Raw genomic sequence first — 16,417 nt, 5'->3', positions numbered from 1 at the left:
GTCACCTCCATTTGGACGAAGAACTTGAACGGTGGTGTTAGACCGGACCATGGCTCGCAAGGTGGTTGCTTGCTGCAAACATACAAGGAGAATGAGAGATGTTCAAAAATTAGGTAGTTTTATATCAGTGAATAACTATACTATAATTTTGTAAATCACAAAGCCTTAAATATACCACAGAATGAAAAGCAGAAAGTATTTCATACAAGGAGAATGAAAGAGAAAGTAGAAAGGGAAAAGATATTCTTGTGTTGTGCAACAAATAAATTGATAAACTAGAAAAGCACTCTGAGAGCGCAGACCTCCGCCAAGCATGCAGCCCATTTCCACCCGCACTGATCTTGTTTGAGATCAGTGATTTCCACCCATACGTACTGCATTGTGTGCTGAAAGCCGCCTGATTTCCCAATATAGAAGCCTTTGTTACGTCATAAACTCTCAGCTGCACAGCGCGCCTCGCCCTAGCAGAAACTAGAGCATGCGCTTTAGTGCGCACATGCAAACCTCAAATACGTGCAGCCTGAACTCCCAAGTTCATTGACCCAACCTGCCAAAATATCAAAAATCCTTCATAAATTCCCCCAAAATTCTCTGATCACTACCAAAAGTGAATCGTTTGTTACTTGTATCATTCTCAACCTATCCTGCAAGTTTCATCACAATCCGTTCACTACTTTTTGAGTTATTTTGCACACAGACAAACGAACAAACGAACGAACGAACGAACGAACGAACGAACTAACGAACGAACGAACTAACTAACTAACTAACAAACAAACCAACGGTAACGAAAACATAACCTCCCCCCTTGGCGGAGGTAAAAATAATATCAGGGATCTGACAAAAACAGCAATGGGAGAAAGGTCCAGGTAGGAGAGAGGAGAATGTAACCTCAATGACTATGATGTAAACTGATGAAAAACGGTAATGTATCTATGTACTACAGACATACAACCAATGACTCAGTGGAAAATTACCTTGGTATATAAATAATTGCCATATACATATCTAGTAGTAATACAACTTTCACATTCAATTCAGATCGTGCCTCCAGCATCTGTAATACCAATGAACACAGATACATTCATCTCTGGCGGAAGCTTGAGAGAAAAACAAGGAGAGTGAAGACTATTGACAGGTGGCCATTATGGGCAGGTTTGATTGCAATCAGATCTATCACCAAAACAATGAAAACAAACAGAATTTGTCACCATCATCAAAATGGATGTCGAAGAAGAGGTTCTGTGTGGAGGGGTCACAACACTTACTGTGCAGGCTGCCCACTGCGGACTCACACAATGGGAGGTTTGATAGATGCTCTCTTTTGATGGAGTCTAAACAAATAAACAACTCCACATACAGATAAATGATTGTTAACATGCACTCACACTATCAAAATTATACTCCTAACAGGCCACAGATTAGATTCATTCCTTTCACCTACTGAAACTCAGTTTATCTTGTTTTAAATCATTTCGGTATCACCGGTAACAACCTACTCTGGCACAACACAATTCTGAACAGTGTGACATGGCAACATGCGCAACTGAGACGCATCCACATTACAGCATAAATCAAGTGCCAGTTGCACTGTGATGCAATCAAATAAACTGCATGTGTCACCGATACTGTATTGACCGATTCTGTGACGCGCTATGTGTATTATTGGCATGGGCGCAGCCATAGTGGGTGTCTTAGCCGACCCCCCCCCTTCCCATTCCCCACCCCTCTCCCTACATTAGCACGCGCGCAGAATGAAAAACTGCTTTAGCCAATGGGCGTCTCGTACTGAGTGCGCGAATGCTTGCTTAGTGCGCGAACCTTTGTTACAAGTGCGTGATAAACATGATGCCCGGGGTGGGGGAGAGCAGGGGGGGTCGGCTCAGACACCCACTATGGCTGCGCCCAGTGCCATGAAATGTCTGCTGCCCTCAACGAACCCGAATCGGTCAATAAGCTGTTATGCTTGCGAGGGTTTAATCATCGCAAATTTCACGAATCACAGTTGGATCGCGAATTTAACAACATGCGAAAATGTCTCGATGGGCTTGGGAGGTAGCGCATTTATGCTTGCTACAATTCGCAGAAACAATATCTTGTGATTACTGTATACGCTATAATTTTCGCGTACATAAATTTTCGCGAATTGCCGCTGTCACACATTTTCGCGAGTGGTTAAATTCGCGATTGGGGGACCAGAGAAAATATGAAGTGGCAAAGAAAGTGTGAATTTTCAACTTACTAGCAAATAAGAATGATACTAGTTATACACTGCATGCAAAAAACTTACCAAACTCTGCTAACTAGTAAGTTAGAATTCAACATTTTTGAAGTGGTTTAGAGTATATCGCGCTAGATTTCTGACGAGTGGTACGAGGGGTACGAGTAAATTCAGCGGCAACCAGCTGGAGCATACGAAGCCCCGGCCCCTAAAGTTGACATACAGTACTTGTAAAGACGTAGCGGCATGCAAACGCATGAGCTATAGCGCACATGACTGTAATCAAGGGTGACACGCCGCGCGTTTGTAACGTGGTGGCGCAATGAAAAAAACAAAAACAAAAGAAAGTGGAATTTCTCGCAGAAATAGTATTGCGCCGTCTACTGTGCTGTGCGAATGCTACTTACAGCGACTGGGCTGTGTATACTAGTAGTTCGACGTGGACGTGCTATATGTACGTAAACAAGCTTAGCCAGTTTATATGGTCTGTTCAGTAAGCCATGACATGGTATACTAGTACTGAAATGTTCGTATCATCAAGGCAAGGGATTCATTTTGGAAGGTAATATTTTCGCGTGTTGTTAATTTCGCGAATAGCTCCCGACTCGCGAAATTCGCGAAAATAAAACCCACGCGAAATATATAGCGTATACAGTATGTCTCTGACCTCCTCATTCACGAAAATATCTGTATGCAAAAATAACAGCTTAATCACGTATACAGTAATTAATATGTTAGACTCACTGTCCTGGTGGTGTAGAGCGAGACGGAGATGGAGAGGACGGAGAGGGCGATGATGCAGAAGGAGTAGTAGAGGTACTCGTCCACTATCCACACCGTCACGCTGAAGATTTGGAAGATGTAGAAGGGGTTCAGCACCTGCCCGAATTAAAAAAGTAGAAGCCATTCTTGACTCAGCATGCATTCATGTACCAAAGCTTGAAGTCAAAGCATAGATTCACAGAAACCCGGTAGTGCTCTGTACTGTAGACAATGTACTTTCATTTGATTGCAAGATTTGATTTGAATGAATTGTAATGGACAATTGTATTGATTATGATTATGATGTTCTTACCCTGGCTTCAAGATCTAAAGGGGCTGTACAGTTCTGGTTGAGGTGAGGTGAGAATTTAGCTTTTAACGTTTTGCAAGATATTCAGAAACCACTCTATGAGACGTCAAAGAGCATGCAATTCTATGGGGCAAAAAAAGTTTATTTGATGAAAATCAGTTTTGAAATGGCTGAGATATCCAAAAACAAGGTGAAACAAAGAGATCCTAATAAAAGGCGTCGCCTGTAGCCTTTTATTATTATCACTTTTTTGGATATCTCAGCCATTTGAAAACCAATTTTCATCAAATAAACGTTGAATCCTTCTTAAAATTACATGCTCTTTCATATTTCATAAGAGGTTTCTCAATATCTCACTTAGGAATGCCATTAGCCTGAATCCTCACCTCAACAAGTACTGTACAGTCCCTTTAACAAAGAGGGACAATTTGATATGTTAGCTTTGAGAATTTGATCCAACATACAAAACAACATGAAACAAGATATCAAAGATTGCATGTTCCCATTAGGTGTTGCAGCAGACCATCCTCATCATTAATAGTGAATCAATATAAAGTACATTGTCCATGAAAAATAATGAGTCATATAAAACATGTATAGCACAGCAATGCTAAATGGCAACAGCTGAATAATTTTGCTCCCGCTTCTTTCTCTTGTGAAACAAGATGTCTCCTCCACTTCTGAAGGGCTTAGAATTTGTGATGGACTAAAAAAATATCTATATAAAATAAATTGTAAGATCTGTGCCAAGCAGAGAGGCAAGCAAGAAATACCATGCCCTGCTAAATAGAGATGAAAAGATTGTCTGTCCACAAACTGTCATATTTTGTACTTGAGACCATGGGCGATAATTTTGCAACTCTCGCCCCGTGGGATGGACACGCCGGGTGAAACTATAAAACTTTGAGGGAGAAAAGCTCTAATTTAAACTAGAAGACAATATACATTACCTCTTGAATGAGTAGCAGTGGGATGGATTTCACATTAATCTTGATCTTGTTGATACCATACACTGATTGCCTGGAAAGAGAAGAAACAGTTGATGAAGTTTATTGCATATTGCACATTTCTCTATCAATCATGCAAGAGATTTGCTACAGTGAATAATGTGGGGGTGGTTGTAGCAGCCCTGGGCTAATACTCATAGGAAGTTGTAATGAGCCTGGGTGTGGGAAAAACAAATTGGTACCCTTCATGTTTCAACCTGAAGGGCTTTAACCCACTGTTTGCTGCTTGTTGGAATTGAAGGAGCAAGCCACAAACTGTACAGGAAATTGTAAAATCTAAAGATAACAGGTTCATATGATGCTGTGGATTAAAAACAAACAAACAAACAAACAACATTCAATGTACAAACAACTCCCCCCCAAAAAAAAAAACAAAAAAAAAAACACCAACAACAACAACAATAAAAAGCACACACACAACTACAGCGATTCAAAGTCATAGATGAGATTGGCGGAAACAACTGATGCAGAACTTACGAATGAATATAAATGTCTATTTCATACCAAATAATATTACAAAGGGCAACATACATGTACATGTAGTCACTCAAACATCTAACATACATGTACATGTATCCTACTCAGTTATTATCAATCTAGGAAAGAATATGGTACAAATCCTCAAGATGATTAGTTCATATCAGGGCAATTACCCCCAGAGGGCAATTACCTCCTCCACCCCCCCCCCCCCCCCCTGCTAAATACTGGTTACTGGTAAGGTTAGAGTGAAGATTAGGGTTAGGGTAGGTTTAAGGTTAGGAGTTTGAGTTAGGGTTGATATTAGGTTCAGGATTAGGATTAGGGCTAGGGGAAGGGTCTGGGGTAATTGCCCAGAGGGTAATTGCCCTAGACCCGAATAGTTTCTTGCGAAATGAAGAAGAGGAACAACTAAAACTGAAAGTCCTGACACAACAAACTGGATAATCTTGATCTTGGATAAACATACATGGTAGAGACCTCATTCCTACAGTTTTCTATACAGTGAGAGTGTGACCACTGTTGGTTCCTGGACCTACCTTTCAGACCTCTCCTTCGAGTCCAGGCCCAGATGAGCTCGCCTGTACAAGTCATCAGCTGTGGTATACCTATCCAGTCCCCTGTGTTAAAACACATCAGCAATGAATAGAAATCATCATCATAATAATACCTACTGGTAAATACAATCTTGTAACTCATCATAGGACATTCAATATTATTAGGGCTCTACTGCACCATTGTGCTTTCATTAAAAAGATTAATAAATAAATAAACAAAAAGTGTTGAATGGATTTGGATAGCACATGATGGTAACATTACTAACTGTGGACATGTACAATACATTATGTACAATGTTAACTGCATTCCCGTAGCTTGCACGTTTTGCAGTTTTGTTACATTCCTGACTTGGCATCAGGTGTTGCATAAAACAAATAGTGAATGGTTTTGATGTGTGAAAAGGCAGAATATTATTTATTTGATGATAGATGGGATGTTCTAATCTACCCAGTACTTGCCTTTTGCATCAGATAAGAGTATCTCCTCCTTCACCTGCCGCAAAAGTCTTGAACTCTTGCACTCTTAATCATTCGTTATTTGTGCATCGTACACAGATTACTATAAAACATGATATACAGTAATCATGACATGAAATTTTCGTGAATTGGAGCCTATGGCCTTTTTTGCAGCATTAAAATTTTGCAAATCGCCACTGGCATTCAATGCATACAGTGTAGCCAAGAACTTTTGCATGCATTTTAATTTAGGGAATCTTGCCTCTCGCAAAATTTGTGAAATTAAAATCCACATGAACATTCCTCGTTTTACAGCATACAGCAAGTTCAGGTTGAAGTACCGTAAAGGTATATCAGCCACATAGAAAAGTGAGTGAGTGTGTGTGTGTGTGTGTGTGTGTGTGTGTGTGTGTGTGTGCCCAGTGATACTTGTATGTGTGAATGTCTATGCATCTGAGAGTATGCTGCTTGATACACTGTACTTGATGGTAATGATAATGATGATGATGTTGATGATGATAATAATGATAATAAGTGCAATTTATTGATATCATCAGTGCTCACCACGAAATGACACAAACAAACTTTCTATTCCTCATTCATGAAATTCTATTCAGCCATTGGCATACATAGCATTATGTAACCAAACACAACATGCTACCATATGATGTTGTAAGATATTGACAATTCCTGGAGAAAAATGTGATATAAACAAATAATGCACAGATTCGAGCTACAGGTGAAATTACAGATTCTTCAGTGACAGAAATTTTCTTCAAGGCTGCACCTCTCATAAAAGTGTATTCCATCCACCTTAAAGGAGACCTCTGGATGATTTTCAGATTTTTACATTTGAACAACAATAAATTAGTTATACTTAGTACAGAGTTTCAGAATTTATATTGATTAGGATAAGGAATAATAGTGTTTTCAAAATTTATAACAAATTGCAATGAACAAGGATGATAACATGGCAGCCTCACCATAAGAATGCATGACTTGGGGCTCAAGGAAGCAGAACAAAAGAAGAAGGCATGCATACAGATTCTACACAGGTGAACTTAGCAAGCTGTATTGTAATGGAATTACACTGCTACATTTCTGAAATATGTGAGGCTTCTATGTCATCAACACTGTTCAGTGTAATTTGTTTTAGATCTTTTAGAGTATTGGTTTCTCTGCTCAAGGACGGCAATAAATTCCACAAATCTACACATGGAGCTGTCGATTTATGTACTACATGATGTGAAATCATGAAAATCGTGTGGAATGCCCCTTTAAAATCCAGAATTTTAACATTACAACACCAGGCTCTGGTATAGTGCAGGGCATATAATTGTTTGAACAATATATTACAGACACATAGAGTTATATAAACTTCTAAATTCATACGCAACTTATATAAATTACTACTGACGGATGTGGTTGTTGAGTTTTCCTGTACAAGCAATGGCAAATCAATCAATGCTTGGGCAAATAGACTTTACCCTCGAAAACAGTGTTGAACACTTGGAAATCACAAGTTCATGGAACTGTAAAGCTTAGTTTGCTCAGTAAGAGAATGAGGGTACTGTGTGGGCTTATAAATGACTAATCAGTCTGAATTTTCAGAGCATCAATATCATCTAAAGCTCAGCAAACAGTCATACATCTGTCTTATGGCAGACAAACAATAAGCTCGAGGGTGGGTGGGGGGGGGCACATTTCAAGCCACAATCACAGCCACCATTCCCATTAAAGTTTGTAACCATTTGTCTAGTACAGATAGGCGACCGCAATGACCCACAAGTTTCATTCACACACATTTGAACTTAATGGTTTTTGATAATCAACTTTTGCAATGTGATGCGAAAATATCTAATTCTCGTGTGTGGACCACAAAAGATTTTAACTCTCGCAATACACACCATAACTATAAATCGATCAAGCTTGCTTTCTGGTAACGCTTGCTTTCTTTTAAACTCTTTCGATAATTTGCCGTACACGACCCTTATGAACGGAACAATAAGTAACCATACCTTCTTTAAATCCCCTTAATGCAATTCACCACTGTGGCCCGAATTCACAAAGGTGGTATAATTTAAACCATGGTTTAAACCACAGACAATTTGTATGGAGCGCCAAGTGTCGCATGGCCTATTTCGTTACGAAATGATTATTTCATCACCAAAATGACTGATTTTGTAACGAAACAGGCAATGCGACACTTGTGGCTTCATACAAATTGTCCATGGTTTAAACAATGGTTTCAATTGTACCACCTTCATGAATTCGGGCCATTAGGTCTACACAATTGGGTACATGAATGTTGTCACACTCTGGTTATCGTTTAGGTATGCGCAGACTGGGGGTTCAAAGTGATTCATTTACAGCAGAGTGATTCTTTTTTTTTATGTTGTATGAACACAGGAAAAATAGAATTATTTTTTGCACTGCCATGCAAAAACCGATAACTCCTGTGCGTGAATACCGCTACAGATGGCATCACTTGAACAATAGATAACCAATCAAGCATAACTGGCATGATCTACCCACTATTTGCTCATCACCATTATCTCACACATTAACTACGGTATCTCTTTATCATGACAGCATTTGAACTCAAAGACAGTCACTGGAAGCAGACACACCAACAAATATTATACAAATATACCAGGCCTGAGAGGTTCTGGTTGAAACTATGTGCATGGGGTGACTTCAGGGGGGTGTTTCATCAAGGTTTGTCGGCGCTGACAACTTGAATCACCATAGTAACAGTCAGTGACCAGAGCATCTCAGCCAATCAAAACCAAGGATTTTGCTGAAATTGGTCAGGGGTGACAGTTGTCGGCGCTGACAAGCGTTGATGAAACACCCCCCTGTAGTACTATTTTCTTCGGGACAACGCCCCTCAGAAAATAGTGCTACTGAAGTCTACGAAGGCACATGGTGTAACCAGAACCTCAAAAAATGGCCTGGTATATTTGCTTTATATCCTTCCCAATGAATTTTAAGACTTAAGCAAAGTAAAGTGAGTGGCTTACTGATCTAGAGTCATCTTTTTTTTTTTCAGGCACAAAATTACAACGTGAAAGTGTATGCATTGACTGCACAATGCCCTTTATCTCTCGAAGCGTAGACGTCGCGCATTTGGTGGAAAACTGTACTGTGACGTGATGTCTCATGCAGGTTACATGCTGGTGACAAGAGTGGTGCGCGTGAGCTTACATGTAGCAAGTATCTCCATGGCAGCATGATATAGTTTTTGTACTATTTCTCTAGGGAGAATAGTAAGACGCGAATGGGAAAAGGATTTGTATAGTAGAAATATATTTTGTCGTTTTCCGTGCTCTTGACCAATCAGAGGACAAAAAGTAATTTGTGAGGGATATACAATTGTAATATACAAATAGTAAATGGTCACGAGTACAATGGTACAAAGTTTTGCATGAGGTGAAAGATAGGACTGGTGCTCTATTCAACAAGATGAAACCGAGTTATTTAACCCTAAAATGGCCGGGGGGGGGGGGTTTGAATCAACCCCCCCTCAACATTTTTCGCCACTACTCCGCCGCCCGAAATTTTTTGACCGCGCCTCTCGCTAACTTTTTACTTTCAAGTCTCGCGCATCTTTTGACACCATTTTCACGAAAATCGTGCATACCGTTATGACGCTGCATAACATTTTATACATGCCTGTCAGACCGAAAATGGCTCAAAATCATGATTTTGTGTATAAAGTCTATGCAAATGGAGTTTTCTCTTCTTATTCATAAAGATATGATTATTCTAACTTTTATAGGGTGAAACTATTTAATTTTAGCATAATTGTGTTTGATATCGGTTCTGTCATAAATTTTGCGGAAAAAAAATGATAAAACAAAAGGTCGAAAAAACAAAGAAATACATAAGAAATTCATTAAACAATAAAATACATAAGAAATTAATTTTGATACCAAATTTTTTTTTTCAAGTACATTGTTAGGAATGCTACAAAGAATGTCTTCACCAAAAATTAGGATTCTAGGAGCTTTAATTTCTGATTTAGAGCAAAATGTATGATTTTAAGCATATATTAGCATAATTAATTATTATGACGAAAATTTCCATTTCTTTTTGTATACTGTAGCTTGGTAGATTACGCCACAGGTAATGCACGTGCCAAATTTCATGGCAATTGCGCGATCGACGGCCGAGATCTCGGGGGGGGGGGGGGGGGGGGGGGGTTGAATCAACCCCTCCCCGGCCACAGAACACCCAAAAAAGCCCGGCCTGGTTAGGGTTAATAGTGTGCCTCGTCTTTCACCTAGTGCGAAATCTTGGTCCATTGCATGAGTAAAGACCATACACTACTATTGTATTTGTTTCATACGACACCTTGGATGTCAACAGATGTGGTCCACACAGATCCTTGACTTTAGCACAGAAATGCCAACCATTTTCATTGAAAGGCGACTGAGTAGCACAGTCACAGTCAGTCGTGTATTCGTACGTACGCGAAACCGAAGTTATTTACAAAACTGAGTGACAAAATACACGCTTGTATTAAAGCGCATATTTGTAATTGTTGAGTGCACGCGGCAAATGTTGTTCATTGTGACATCAGAGCCATGCAATGGCACAAAAACTTCGAGTCAAACGTGACTTTAACATAGGAGTCAATGGAAATTGGTGTCGTCAGCCATGTGTTATCCATTTTTGCTCGCAACAAAATTGCACGGCTGACAGAGACAGCATGCGATGGTACTTTTAACTGCATGTCAGGTGATGGGCAATCAGCCATTTGGAAAGCTACATTCTTTTTAGATGTTATACACAGTGGACTCAAGTTATAACGAAGTCCTCGGGACTGGCAGTTTTCTTTCATTTTATCAAAATTTTGTTATGACCAAACAAATAAACAATAAAAATACACAGAATGGATAACATTGCGGTCTGAATTTTTACATCGTTGTAACTGGAATTTGTTATAACTGTGTTCGTTATAACGGGAGTGCATTGTAAATCTTAACGTACAATTTACCCCAAGTTAAAGTCACAAGTTGATGATTTCCAAACAAACCAGGCCTGAAGGGTGCCCTCACCTGAGCTTGAAGAAAGTTTCCTCCTTGGGGTCCCAGATGTACTTGACCTTCTGGAAGCGAAAGTAGAGGAAGCTGTCCCCCATGATGACATCACGGTTCATCACTTCAAGGAGTACCTCCTTACTAATGACTCTGGAACAAGGAAGGGAGGCAGGGCAATAATATCAATGTTCAGTCCATACTGTAGTTCACATTATATTGCCTTTTTAGAAGTGTAATATGTAACACCTGATATCCCCACTACACTTAACATTTCCCCCAGGAGATTGTATTTTCCTGAGGTGTGCAAAGCTGGAGAAAATATTGTCTTAAGGAAACTATATAACTTCAAAGGGACTGCACATGTTTTTAATATATGTGACCCTGCACCTCAAAACAAACAAAAAGTCGCCAGACATGAATTTTTACTTAAGACCATATTCTGAAAGAACAGACTTTAAGCTTTAAAATGATGTATAACTCAAATCAAATGGACTCTCCTAACCTATCTAAATATTAGAAAGAAAGCACAAACTCAAGAAAAGTGTGAACTGAGAAAAGAGGCTCTGAAGTACAGTGTCTATTCAAGCGCTTAATCTTTACCAAACCATGCTGGCTGCGCGATGAATTGGACAAAAAACAGGAAGTAATCCACCAGAGTAACAACAATGAAGGGATTATCAAATTAAACTGAAATTAAGCATGCCTCATTAACACATTCTGTCCATAATTAATGCCAAATTTCAAAGTAGTAGCACTATCCTTTCAAAAGTTATTAGAGTTGAAAATGAAGAGTGTGGACAAGGTTTTTCAGAAATGAAAAAGGGATTCTAAAGACGCACCTAATCACACTATTCTACCAAAAATATTCAAGATAAACTGCTAAAAAACACACTTTCCTGCCCGTTTTATGATACCAAATTTTAGCATAATATAAAAGAAGACCCGCTCTTTCAGAGAATATGAAAAAGTCAAGTTTTGCTAGGTTGACCCATTTCACTTATTTTCAGTCCTCACGCAAAATCAGTGTGTGCGACTTTATGTTCGTTTTGAGGTGCACGGTCACATATGTACAATGTATAGCACAATAGACAAGGCAAGATATTAAGAAGTCAAGAAGTTACCCTACTGTCCTGGCCTGTTTTATCAAAAGATATCCTCGCATTATAAATTTCCTTACAACACAGGCTGCCATTATCTAGAAGTCAACTATATAATAAGTAATAAGTCGTCATAAATCAGGGCCTGTATCTGGTCTACATGAAAATACCACTTCATTCCTGCCCCACTGGTAACCAGTCAAAATTTTGAATTACAGGTACACTACCTATAAAGAGCTGTTCCCTTCTAATAAAACCTTTCAGATTAAATACTATGTCTATAGCCTAACTAGAATTGTTCCTGACATTTGAAGTGCAAGAACTCGAAGATTGAACTCCTCAGTTTCTTCTGCTATCCTTCCATGTTGAAAAATAGGTATTAACTGGGACAAACATAATTCACTATTAGTATTACCATGCATATTTGCCAAGATCTGGCAACAGTTATTACATTCATATTTATGCCACAAATAGTGTTAAATCTCACAGTTTCTGGAGGGAGAGGAGATGGGGGGGGGGGGGGGCAGTGGTAGCTTGGATGGAGGCTGTGAGCTACATGTACATAATAAAAGGTGGCAAGAGTGAGATCCAACACACTTTATTTAAATGGGTGTCGCAACACGTATTGTACAGTACGTATTATTCCTATTTATATCATCCTATGAACAACATTTATGAGGCCCTTGAACTTTGATTTCTTTCAATTAGAAACATCAGCAAGTCTGTTTAGCTTGTCAGACAAGCAAACTTTATGGACAAGTTAATTACACGCATTTCAGCTCATTAAATCATCCCTGATCACACAAAGGTTTGTATCTTTTGATTATATACAATCAGTACAGGTACATATGTAGGTCCATAAACTGCTAGGCTTTATTGACATGTGCTTCTCAGCTAGAAACACTCGTTACTCAGTCCTCTGTACAGATATCAAATCAATCTGAAAGGCAACTGTCTGGTTTACAACAAATTCATGACATTTGTACATGAAGTGCAAATAGTATCTCATACAGTCATCTATAACTTCTTGACAACGCATATACCCTTTGTGGGAATCTGGGTTATGTGCCAGAGCAAAGCTGCCAGGTTCTGTCTTCATGTATTGTAAAAGAGGACATTTCGCTGCATTTCACGTAATCAAATGCCAGTAGGAAAAAAAAAAGCATACTTTGCTTGCTACATATACAGTACATGTACCACTAACTATTAAGTCTTGATGTTGCAGAAATAATAAACACCTGATAATCATCTTAATACTCAGCAAAGCGTGTAAATTTCTCACATGAAAACATCCACTTTAACAGTAAGCCAGATAAAAAAAAATCTTGTCCAAGGATGTAAGCACAAGGCAGGAATTGAACTCAAATCCTTTACTTGGATTAAAAGTCGCCAGGGGTCTTATCCACTATGCCACAGCACCCCCAAGAAAAAGATAAGGAAAAAAGAAAAAGATTGTAAAAGGGTGAAGAGGAGAAAGAAGGAGGGAATTTTATTCTTTATCTTTTTATTTTTTTACAGCAGAGGGTGGCAAATAAAAAAATGTCCCCATTTCTATGTTATTTGATACACACGTACACGTATCCAATATTCAAAGTTCCTGAACTCTGATAGCCTGTTTTTATCACACTCCGCAAACATTTGAAAGCTGTAATCCGTAATCCAATAAATTTTGAAGAGCTTCATAACATCAACCCAAGCTCATCAAGCTGATCCTATCAGGGACATGAAAAGGTGAATAGTCATCATGGAGTATTCTTTTTTCTTTTATTGTAAGGACAAGTCCACTTTCATAGACATGTGGATTGAGTGAATGCAGCAAAGATCACATCAGTGAGAGTTTGAAGAAAATCACTGACAATTCGTTCAATAGTTATGAATTATGAAATGATGAATTTTTGAAGTTTCTGCCCAGTCACTGCTGGATGATATTGGACTACACAGCTTGTGACATCACATGTGTACAATGATATAAAGAAAATATTTAAAGGAAATTCAATATATTTTCACTTTTTTCGCATAATAAAAAGAACACCTAACTTCCCTCTTTCAGAAACAGGGGGAATAATAACATAATTTATACAAAATATGTGCCCTATCTGCTCATGATTTGTGCTCCGAGCACAAACAATTTCTGCTAGCTCACATGGACAGCTTGTAACATGCTCAAACTTCAAGTTAATTACACAGATTTTGCTGCAAAATTGTCAGGTGTCCAAGTCAATCATAAGTATGCCATCTACCTTTCATAACCAGTTTACTCTCTGGGAAGAGGTTATTACATGTATGTCAAATTATGAGAACTGTCCCCACCCAAATTAAAACTTTTCATCTTAATACTCATGTCTGAGCATAGATAATACCAAGAAATATCTATAGGGTACTTACTCGCCAACTTTTTCCCTGAAGATGCGTGACACATGGTATCTTGAGAATGCATCCTGTAAGGGGGGAAAAAAGACATTTTCTGCACTTACATCAATGTAATATGCCCCTTTTATGATACTTATGTTTCTGTGTTTTCAATGTGGATACTGTGAAGATGTATGTTTGGCTATATTCAAGCATGGCAACAATATTGTACAACGATTGAATGAATAGATGCAATATTTCTTTTTTCAGACACACACCAGCAGCAGATGCCTGAACAGGCCAATAATTGGGGGATTCACATGTACACATCAGCAGGTTACAAAACTTGAGGTTGCAATTGTCATCAGGGTACTTTATCAGATGCCATCTCCAGACAAATAAGGGAAATCAAATAGGAGACCAAAAAAAAAAAAAAATGTAAATGACTTCATATATGCTCCTTAGCCAATATCACTGACAGTGATTTCATTTTTAGTGAGCTAATACAAAGAGCCCAACCCAACGTTATGTACAGGACATTTTACTTCTGGCAGATACATGCAATTAAACGTTATCATTGTTTACATCACAATCACAACATCAACATGCTAGATTATATCATCATACAAGTACAATCTTTATTGACGGGAAGCAAGTTATTGCGAAAAATGCAAGCACAAAACTGCATGATATTAAGAAATTGATGTTCTGACTGACATACAGTACTAATTCTAAAGAGCAATATGTGGGAGGTACAATTGAAAGCAAATATACAGAGCATGAGACATTTTTCAGTGTATTAACAAAAAGCTCTTAGTACGGTACTTCATTTCTTTTATCGTAGACCAAGGTGTGCCTTTTTTTTTTCTTGTACACTTAGCTAACATGGCAAACTATGTGCACATTAATCACTTTACAGCCACTCAGAAAACAGTGTGTACCACAGCAGTGGCATATATTCAACATGTAGTACTGAGATGCCATGTGGGGTATACAGCTCTAACACAGTCCCTGCCTACTGGTTGGTGCCAAGGGTCTAAAACTATAAACCCGTTGAGGGTGAGTCCTGAATGAACTCAGGCAAGGGTCTATGGTAAATGCGTGTTGTAGCAAAATCAAACTGTCCACAACAGGTTATAAGCAGGCTTCTCATTAGCCTTTTGTCAAGGCCCTCTCGCTGTATGGTGAAGACAGCCCAGCTGAGTGGGGTTGCGCGAGGCCTCGCGCTGTCGTGCTCGGCTGGGCTTGCTTCGCTCGCCAATACAGCGAGAGGGCCTTGACAAAAGGCTAGTATCTCACTGGCTTGGAGACTAGGTGGCCAACTGGTGGCGACTCAAGTCTTGCTGGTCGCGCAATGTCTCCTGGAGACTAACCTGGTCAATTGGGAGTTGCAGGAGAAATGTATCATATTCAATTTTTTGAAGACTTTATCCAGTCTTCAGCTCTTCTTGGAGATGTCTCTGCGATGTTCCCTTAGTCAAGGCCAGATCATGGAGACTAAGTATGTCTGTGATGTCTCTGAAACATCTCCACTATCTTGCACAGTCAAATTGGTGACCTGCTGAAGATGTTTCAGAGATGTCGCCTCAACATTTCAGTGACTTCACGGCAAATTAGTTGTCACCTTGTTTGGAGAGTATCTCAAAAGCTGCCCTGGAATTGGCTTCTTGGTGAGAGCACAAGCCATTTTTAGTCTATTGAGTCACATGAGTTGCAGCAGTCATGTCGTGGCAACATCTCTTCCAATGAGATGACTGGAAGGCCCTTTACTGTGCTTTCTCCTCCAATTCGCACACAAGCTGATCCTTCACTGATCAGCACAGATGAAGGGACTTGACAGTGAATATCTAATCCCCTTCTATAATCTTGTTCCATGGCCTTCTTGTTGGACTGAGGTACATCATGTTTTAGCTCTGTAATTACATATTGTACTGAATACAATATGTGTTCTTGGTGCATGAAGAATGAAGTTAGTACTCATCACTTACTACAGCTACAATGCCTCTTTGTAACTCCCAAATTTCATGCAAGTGCTTGCTAATACCGTACCGGTACTAAGGTCAGAGTCCCAGAAAACACGGCACAACCTACAGTGGTTGTACCGTGTTTATACCGCTGAAGATGGGGACTCTAAAT

The 16,417-nt window shown here is 39.2% G+C and overlaps 1 protein-coding gene across 1 annotated transcript in view; it reads right to left on the bottom strand.

The window, feature by feature from the left end:
* LOC139712708 (polyamine-transporting ATPase 13A3-like) overlaps positions 1-16,417 on the bottom strand; it is a 56,705-nt gene that overhangs the window by 22,838 nt on the left and 17,450 nt on the right. Inside the window, exons 3-8 of the mRNA XM_071624511.1 lie at positions 14,318-14,370; positions 10,854-10,985; positions 5,317-5,397; positions 4,244-4,313; positions 2,966-3,100; positions 6-72 (exon numbers count right to left, since the gene is read on the bottom strand). Of these exons, the coding sequence (XP_071480612.1) occupies positions 6-72; positions 2,966-3,100; positions 4,244-4,313; positions 5,317-5,397; positions 10,854-10,985; positions 14,318-14,370 (538 nt within the window). The remainder of the gene's footprint in view (positions 1-5; positions 73-2,965; positions 3,101-4,243; positions 4,314-5,316; positions 5,398-10,853; positions 10,986-14,317; positions 14,371-16,417) is intronic.

Source organism: Diadema antillarum, unplaced genomic scaffold (assembly GCF_040938485.1).
Source record: "Diadema antillarum isolate AM-2024a unplaced genomic scaffold, OU_Dant_1.0 seq00001845_RagTag, whole genome shotgun sequence".
NCBI lineage: Eukaryota > Metazoa > Echinodermata > Echinoidea > Diadematoida > Diadematidae > Diadema > Diadema antillarum.
The sequence above is the reverse complement of the archived record's forward strand: the minus strand, read 5'-3'. Positions and strand labels throughout refer to the sequence as shown.